Below are 9,708 nucleotides of genomic sequence, written 5' to 3' on the forward strand. Positions count from 1 at the left end.
AGCAGTACTCAATGTCTCGACTTCAGTTCCCTTCTCCATTTCTGATGGTCCATCTACTTTGCTTTGGTTTCTATCTTTAACTTCTTCTGGTTTCATTTCAGATTCTGCACTAATGTCATTATTTTGTTGTTGCAAACAGCCATATTGTTTTTGTAACAAGTCGGCTAGCTTGGATAGGCATTCTACCAGTCTGCCGTTAATATTATAGTCCTTTTCAGAATCCCAGTCATCATCTTCATACACATACTCATTTTCAAAGCTGGATCCGTAGCTGTATCCCTCCCCCGCAGTGACCCTGGTCGAGCTCGCCATTATGTAGGGGTCCATGTTCCACCCTACCCAGGTTCTTCTAATATTTTACCTGTCACTGATGCATGGGAGAGGGAATATAACCACAGACTCACATATTCAGTTCCAAGTCTAAAAGTCCTTTATTAAGACCAAGCATTCAGCATTTATACACATTATCTACAGGGAATCTATCTGCATGCCACAGTGGCAGCAACTCATTTAAATACTAATTGCAATGCAATAGATAACAAGTGAGTGAAAGTTATATCAGTTCTACTTATCAGGTATACCTATACAAAGGATGATGATTTTAGATATTCATTCAAGACTGAAGCAAGGTGAATCATAATTTGCTGACTGATTATATAATCATAACATGTAGATGAGTGAGTTTATCACTTGCCTTCAGTGGACCTTAACAAGGTTATCCCACGTTCAGTATGTGCATGTATTTGCGCGTTACACCACGCAATTCAGGGAAACAAGGGAAGCATATATTACTTGTTTGAGAAATTATACATACAGTTAAAGCACAATTTATGACATTCTTATGTATTATGGTGTAATAGTGGCCGCAAACCCAATTTTACCAGCTTGTTAAATTATTCATTGAAAGCTGCTACATTCTGATGCTCAGAAGTTCTGTAAAAATCTAGGTATACTGGTGAATCGTTTTAAGAAAATACTTTGATATATTACATCTCTCGAAATTATCTGAACGTCCAGTGAAACATTAAAAAAATTTACCACTAGAAGACAGTCAATATTTGACAGACTGTCACCTGTTTCACAGATATTATATATTATACAATATAAAAGCAGCATATTACACCAGCACGTAGCTGCTGATGCATTTTCTCACCGACCACAATTAGGTTTACCCGGTAGCAGGTTGCTAATATGGTGTAATATGACTCTGTTCTGTTCCATTTCACCTACATTTGTATTCTGTATCTACAACGAAGATTTCATTGAGATAAGAGGGAAAATATCCATGAAAAGAATGTGCTAAATAACCAGGAGGGAAGCAGAGCCAGTTTGACGTGACCTGCATACACGTATAGTAGATTTTTTCTTCTGTATGATAAAAGACAAGTACTGTGACTTAAATGAAGTGATGGCAATGAAGAAACTCATGTGAAAACCAACTGGGAGAAAACAGATGTAGAAAGACTAAGCAGAAACAAGTTATTTTGGTCTTATTTTATCTTTTTTTTTTGAGATTTTGATAACCGATGTTAGATGATAGAAATGTCAGGTTGAGTCCTGAAAGATAAAACGTCTAAAGTTATAACAGCTCTGAATTGATGTTTGCTAGGGGTGGGTGGTGGGGGTGGGGTGGGGGGGGGGGGTGGAGTGAAGGGTAACAGGAATGAAGGTCCATTTTTCTCTAATGTCATACATGCGACGATTAAAATGACATTGCATCTGCTAAATTGTTCAGTTTAATAGTTTATGTAAAAGATTGAGAGGTATCCTCTAAAAGTGTTACTCAATTTATGTTACTTGAGGTTTTAAGTAATATTGATACTAACCCAATCTTATTTGTGGACCTTTGAAATACTCTAACTACACACATTGTTCCCAAACATACAACCTATTCAGTTTTCTGAATTATTTGGAGCTGTTACTCAGCAATATCCGGGAAAATGTAAAATGAAGGTGTGTCGATAGAAAAATGTGACTTACTTATCCTTAAAAATAAAAAAGTATACTACATTCGCACATGAAAATTTTTGATAAAACTACGAGGTGAACAAAACCACAGTTTTCAGACCAACACATCAGCTTCACAAGCGACATCCAAATAGTAGAGCTGTTTCCCCAGTACAGGTAAATGTCTCCCTCATCAAATAGGTAACATATAACTTATATGGCTTGATAAGAAACATGGCACTAACAGTTTGTACATAGGTTCTTATTTTAGGATGAATGGGCAACGTTTTTAGTTTAAATGTATTCGAAAATACAAACTATAATGATAGCTAGGACTTAGGCTTGTGCAATTCAAGAGTTGAAGACAGATGTGGAAAGACTGACTTAGGAAGCTTAATGCTTATTTTGAAATGCTAGTTATAAAAAATATTTCTGGAGTATATTTAGGCCCGTCATATTCTAAAACATCATATTGCTTTTAAGTCGCTTGAATGATTTCAGAAACGTGATTTGAATTTTGATTTTCCACAAATGTAGCGTTCCATTTGACACGCAAGATACATTTAATCTCGAATTTAATAAAACGTAGAAAAGTGATCTAATTATTTAGCGATTAAGGGTATTATGCTCAACGTTTACCACAAAAGAAGCTTTCTGGCTCAATCTCTTCATTAAATATGCGACGTCTTTGCTATTGCCATCATAATTTACCTAATCTCTTAAACTCTAATTAAAATCTTCAGATGAAACGGAATACACTGATAAAAAACAGAAATAACAACATATGGCAGTTGAAAACAGATTTTGCTACTCATGAATCATAATGGGGTGACTGGGGACGGGGAAAGCTACGTACGCCAGGGCAAATAAGAAACTCGCAACGCACCTCTTTCAATAGCTGAAACAGCACTATGAAACAGCTTACATGTATGTATGTATGTATCTTAAAAAAAACTTCAGTATCAGGTTAGAACTGAGAGAAGACTGGCCTGATCCCGATCGACTCTGAATTGTTGTTTGCTAGGGGTACGGGGGATGAAGGGAATCTGGAATGAAAGTCCATTTTTCTCTAATGTCCTACAAGCGATGATGAAAATAACATTAAATCTGCTCCATTGTTAAATTCAGTATATGGAAAAGAGTGAGAGGTAGCTTCTAAAAGCATGACGCAATTTGTGTTACTTGACGTATTTTAAGTGATATTTGATACTAACCCAATCTATTCAGCTTGTATTGACGTTTATTAAAAGAAAAGGAGGCGATTGACATCAAAATGTAAGACGTGTATATTCATTGGCCGAGGAAATAAAACGATTATTATGAAAATATGAGAAACGATAATTTTTTTCCGGAGTATTTTTGGCTCGTCATTATCTAAAATGACACGTAGGATACTTGAAATCTCGAATTTGATAGAATGTGGGGAAAGTCATTTAATGATTTTGGCCTTAAGGTTTATGCTCAACGTTTGCGGCAAAGAGATGCTGTCAGCTGGCTCAAACACTTCATTAAATATGTGACGTCTTTCCTATTGCCATCATATTTTACCTCAGCTCCCAAACACTAAATAAAAACTTCAGATAAAACAGAATGCAATGACAAAAACAGAAATGGCAACATATAGCCTTTGAAAGTAAACTTTTGCCTGTCCTGAATCATAATGGAGTGGCTGAGAGATAGACAAATCACAAACCAGCAACGCACTTCTTTCAGTAGCTCAGACAACACCATGAAACAGCTTAAACAAATATAGGATTGGTCAGAAATCGCAACAAAATGGCATGATTAAGAATACAATAGGAGCTGCATATAACTGCAACTCGAACTGAATCTCTGAATGATAAGATGACACGCGTGCACAGTGTGGAATATACCTGAACGTTATAAGATGGAAAAATTGTCTTACGAAACCTTACCACACAGAATTTTCTGCTTAAGACGGCTGACACCCGCATTAATTAAGCTAGAATGTCTTCAAAAATACTAAATATTTCATACATTAGGTAAAGTCACTGATTTAGATTCCATTTCATGGTTCATTGTGGTATAATTAAGAAATTTTCGCGGTTCTCTGAAGTCTCCTTGGGGGGGGGGGGAGGCGGGGGTAGCAACAAGATATCAATACTCAAGGATTGTTGATGTTGATAGTTGATGTGAGAGGACGGAGACAAAATATGAACACTTTTTATGGTATGATTATTTTTGTCCGATGTGTCCGATTTAGTTTGTACTCGTAATATTGTGAGGCATTGAAACTGGTCGATTAAGAAAGAAAAGACGTGGGGATGGGCTACTTCAAAGATATTACGTTATCATCAATTGGGGTTGACTGGCAAATTCGAACACCGTTAAAGCATATAGCAGTTTGGCCCAGAGCGTGAAATTTAAAGTTTCTTTAATGTCTAGGATAATTTTGTAGTACATTGTAAATGAGCAATTTAAGACTTAAATGTATTAATATAAAACATTTGAACTAGATTCAGTCCTGTAGCTAGCAATTTCAAAAGGGTAGTATCTTTTTCTGAAAAGTAGAACTATTAACATAAACCTAAATTAAAATTTTACTCAGCGGGGCTCAAAAAGGGCGGTTCTTTCGAACCCCCCAAGCTACCGGCCTGATATTATTTAACAGTCGTCGCAGAAGATCCCATCTGCAGCGACATGACAAAGATCAGCTTAACATCATTTGAATTTTACTGTAAATATTGAGTGAGAAATGGACCTTGAAATCCTTCCCTATCTCTCCCTTTTTACCTCCCTCTCTGTTTTCCTCTTTCTTTCTTGTTTTTTTAATCTTTATTTTTATTTGTGAAACCCACAACTCCTCTGCATCAACCTACGCATATAGATAGAACACGCATGCGTACTCTCAGTTTGCCAACGTGGAGATTTGCTGCGTGTCCAACTTTAAAAGTTGTATAAATAAGAAGAACGGGGGCATGTGTTTCGCAGTTGCCGTTTCTCCTTCTGCTACACATTCGCCAAGAAAGGATCCTCTCTTGAAGATGACAGGACAAAAAGGCGTGGCCGTGCTTCTGATCATCGCTTTGACAACGGTGACATCCGTTACTGGCGCGGGTCCCATCCCCCTTACTCAGGAGGAAATGGATCAACGAGCCATTGCTGCGGCTGATATGGCTAACCTTCCATTCGCTGATCAGATGTTAGCTGGACTGCCCCCTGGTCCAATACGTAAGTTAAACTTTTCCGTAAAATTGCAAACCTGGCCGAATGTGAAAACGAAGATTTATCGTTGACGACTTTAACCTAGGTGTTGGCAAGAATATCTTTCTGCTGCAGCTTTTAACTAGTTTGGTCATCTAACGCTACTGTACCACATACATATGTTATGAAGTATAAGGTTAAGCTTTTAAGTTATCAAAAGTGTGTTTAACGTAAAATTTGTAAATCTATAGTTCTTGTAACGAAATAAATCCAACATGTTGCCGACAAATTTTGTTTAAAGAAAGAAAGAAAAGGTCAAAGAAAAAATAATTTAGGAAATCAGAACTGAGTAAAACAAAATGTTCTTTTTGTAGAAGCATGACCAATGCCTTCTGTTAACTCTATTACTTAGGTAAATGATATTTCATGTCAATTAGACAAATATTACATAAATTAAGAATTTCAGCCCACTCATTAACGTAAGAAAACGGGAGACAGTAACATACACCGCAATATGAGACGTTGCACACAGTCAATGTAGCACAGAGATTTTAGGTGTATAATTCTATACTGATATGTCCTTGTTATTCCGATTTACGAAATCGTACATAAAGACATACTAATGGATGACACCTTCAGTATACAAATTGACTGGCATCTTCAAACAATGATAAAGAAACTAGAAATCTAGGTAGAGTGTGGATTCTAACACTTTTTCACCAGGAAAAGTTAGCGAAAGGGGCCAGCAGAGGGCTAGGTGTTTTGATAAATAAGATGCATAGTTTGAAAGATTTTAGATTTAATACTTTTGGACAACTGTTCAAATCATGTATCATCCCTATCACTAACTACTGTGCCACTGGGTGGGGGTTTAGGTCATTGACAGCTATGTTGAGAATATACAATTACGAGCTATTAAGTATTATATGGGAGTAACCAGATTTACACCAATATTAGCACTTTAAGGGGACGTCGGTTGGATGCCGCTAGTTTACACTCAATGGATGTTCATAATCAGCCACTGGAATAGATTAATAACTATGGATAACAATAGGGCTACCAAGAGACTGTTTGATTACGTAGACTTAGAGCTGGAACAAGGGAAAATGTTCCGTGTCGTTATGTTTTGACACCACTTTTTATACCATCAGTCACAAAGCTTTTCAACAAAGAAGTTTTTCTTCTTATCAGATTCCTCTTTTGATGTTTTGTTTCTTGAGTATCGGTTGCATTCACCTTTAATGATATAGGCCATTTAATGCTGACGCTGGACCTTTTATGGAGGTGTTGGAAAGTATCCAAATTAGAGCTACTTTATCATTCAAGTTGCCCATGTCCATTTCAGCGGCAATCCCGGCTTGTGAATGCCATGCGCATGGTGATGTCCGCTATGTCACGTGTGATGGGAGAGTCTTCAGATTTGATACCTCGCCCTTAGTTGTAGGTATAATGGCAAAGTCTATTCTTGGATGGCTTTGGTACATAGTAACGGGACAAGAGTTCTTTGATGACGGTCCGAAGACTCGTCTGTCATCAGTGAAATTCAAGATGTTTGATCACTTCGTGAAAATTGAGTACAAAAAGAATCCAGATCCAAGTGGAGTGTACACAATAACGGTAAGTTTTCTCCTCCTATTCTCTCTCCATCCTCTGCTCTCTCTCTCTCTCTCTCTCTCTCTCAGGCTACTTAGTATACCTGTCCCAACAGGTAAGAACTTTGCCCGCGTCCTGTGAACAATTTAGCTACATAAAGTTTTGTACATGTACTCAATATATATATATATATATATATATATATATATATATATATATATGGTTGATAATAAACGGTTTCCACTGTATTCTTATTATTATTACCCCGACAACGGAGGACGTAGTAAGGTAGTACAATGTATTTGTTACCGTTAGTGGGTTTGTTTGATGTTTCTTACTTCGAAATCTTCCACCGAGCTATTTGTCTTGGAAGAGGCTGCGCTCTCTCAGTCCTTTACATCTGACGAGGTTATGTTTTTGTTACCATTGTTACTTCGGAATGCCCCCGAAAGGGATCCCAAAGTATGTTGATCAGTTTTCATGTGTGTGTGTGCGCGTGCGCGCGTGTGTGTGTGTTAGTTTGCAAGTTTTGTATGTCTGTGTGCACTTTCTTGCTCACAATACTGAATATAATGCGGGCCTCTTTGCAACCTCACAAACGAAATTTGTGCAAAATTGTTTGAAAATAATAACATTTGCTGACTCGTCACATCATAATTTTTTAGGATGATGAGTCTTATTTAAAATTTTATATAAAATTTTTATCCCTAAGGCCATAATATTTATTGCAAGCAACAATTTGCTACATTGTTATTATTCTTAAAATTATTAGGATAGTGAGTTAATATAATAAAAGCGGCCTTGTTTGGCCAAATCACGAACAGTCGATAGTCTTTGTTGCCATCTCTCTTGTTATGAATGGGACTATTAAAGTTTGCGGTACACTGGGATGGAGGAGACATAAACTGAATGTATTGTTCTGATTGATTTTGTGAATCACTTGTAAATGGACGTGACCACGTGCTTATTATTATTATGGTAAGATAACGCTATCGGTATTTTATCTCATTGCAGGTAGCAGCTGAAGCTGCACCTGTTCCGCCGATAGCGGTTTTTAATGTACAGCTTGGACCCGGTGCTGTAGGTGGTGTGATCTACGTGGGGAACGGTTTTCATATCTCCGTAATTCTGCATAACGGTGATTGGTACATCCAAGTTAGAAGCACGCGCCTGCCACCCGTCCTGTTCGACATTAGCATACTTGTGGCCCGACATTGTCTCCAGATTCACATTCCTCCGATCTGGAACACCTGGATGGAAGGGATATGTGGAGATTGGAACGGAAATCCAGGTAACGACGTTACGGCTTTTGTCGGCGCTCCACAGGTGACACCTGCGAAGTTTAGGGGATTCCCTTAACAGCACATGACGCCGTGACGTAAGTAGATGGTATTTTATCTGGAATGTGTGTAAATAAATCACACGAGTCGTAGAATGCTAAAGTTACTCTCTCACTCTCACACACACATTCCCCAGAATTCATTTTCTTAAAAACTTATTTCATACCCAATTTATCAGATTTAAAAACATTAATTTTGTATCACAATTTTGTTCTCCCTTACATAAATAATTTGTTTCTACCGAAATGATGACCGACAGCGACAAATATATAATCCTTGTCTCATTTCTTTTTAAACCAGGATGTTACTCGATGATCCATGACGTGATGACCAAAGAGCGACTACCACCAACTCTGTACAAACTCTGTCTTCTTTCTCCAGTCAGTGATGTTCACGTGGAACACGGGATGCGCTGGACGCCATTTCATGTTTCACAGCCGTTGACTTGGACACAGGGTTACTACGGACCATGTCACTTAGACTTTTTAATCCCTATTTCTATGGAATATTTCTATCTGTTGACTAAACAGAATTGATAAAAGCTAACATTTGACTCGCACACTTATTTTTCGTTGGAGAACGTCTATTGGAGAGTCGAAAATTCACAAAAGGAACAGAATCATGGACAATGAAACTTGTGGGGGTGCTTGCTACTCTTTCGGTTCTACGATAACTATTCTATTTTTTGTTTGTTTTTTAATTTTGATATTGATCGAGGTATTTTATGCCTTGAAGTGCAAATTATTGCATGTGGGTTTTTGTAAAGAAGGTTGAGTTAATCATTTTGCTGTAACAGGTGTATGACATTATTTTGAGGATATAAACAAATTTGGAGAAATCTCCGAACACAAGACTGAACATGACAGAGATAAAGACATTTGGCGCTGAAAACATATGCCATGTGTCGCAAAAGAAAATAATTTTCACAAGATTTGATTGATGGCGTTCATCGTGATTTAAATTGGGTACGATATAGTGACAGTAGCTTCAGGTGTTTTTAATGTTTTAATTTTTGATTTATATTTCTCTTTAATTCGTTTCGCCGTGCTTGTAGCTTTAAAATCGTTATTAAATGGTATCATTGATATCAAATAACTGTAGTTTGTTTTAATTATGTTAAAGGGGAAATATAAAGACTTCCGTTGATATTTTCTTATAATTGGTGTAAAGTTTTAATATAAAAACATCTTGGTTAAAAAATAAATAAATAAATAAATAAATAAAAACACAAAGCATCGAATATAAAATATACAATGTCATCACTGGTTCTCTGGCCGATTGAGTTTTTTTGTAATTGAGGGCTAGGATGTAACATCGTACCGGCTGTTAGGGGAGAGGAGGGGGTTACAAGTATGAAATATTACAAACAGACGACGGCAACATTGCTATGTTAATTTGACAGACAAAATGCATCTTTTCTTGTCGTTTAGTTCCCTTTTAAAAGAGGTAGAAGAGATAGCTCAGAAGCTGAGGGCAGGGCACGTGCCCACTGCCCCTTCCTGACGATGTTTTTATAACTTATAAATAAATTACAAGGCACGCACCCAGTTGAAGGCTAATGGCAAAATCAACTGAAAACATTTTCAAGTGCAAAAAGTAAAACTTTAAAGCACCCTTAAGGCATACCTTTGATCCAATCGCCGCATAGAAGAAAAATTCGGTA

At 37.1% G+C, this 9,708-nt stretch overlaps 1 protein-coding gene across 2 annotated transcripts in view; it reads left to right on the forward strand.

The window, feature by feature from the left end:
- The window catches only part of LOC106157876 (uncharacterized), a 28,788-nt gene extending 19,648 nt beyond the window's left edge, over nucleotides 1–9,140 (forward strand). The window contains exons 1-4 of one of the 2 annotated variants that reach the window (XM_087011757.1): nucleotides 4,839–5,139; nucleotides 6,458–6,729; nucleotides 7,720–7,996; nucleotides 8,346–9,140. In XM_087011757.1, coding sequence (XP_086867883.1) covers nucleotides 4,887–5,139; nucleotides 6,458–6,729; nucleotides 7,720–7,996; nucleotides 8,346–8,581 — 1,038 coding nt within the window. In that variant the 5' untranslated portion in view covers nucleotides 4,839–4,886 and the 3' untranslated portion in view covers nucleotides 8,582–9,140. Of the gene's footprint in view, nucleotides 1–4,838; nucleotides 5,140–6,457; nucleotides 6,730–7,719; nucleotides 7,997–8,345 lie in introns of those variants that run through there. The other variant, XM_087011756.1, reaches the window with a different exon arrangement.
- The last annotated feature ends 568 nt before the right edge of the window (nucleotides 9,141–9,708 follow it).

Source organism: Lingula anatina, chromosome 4 (genome assembly GCF_051362555.1).
Source record: "Lingula anatina isolate TDL-2025a chromosome 4, LinAna3.0, whole genome shotgun sequence".
Taxonomy (NCBI): domain Eukaryota; kingdom Metazoa; phylum Brachiopoda; class Lingulata; order Lingulida; family Lingulidae; genus Lingula; species Lingula anatina.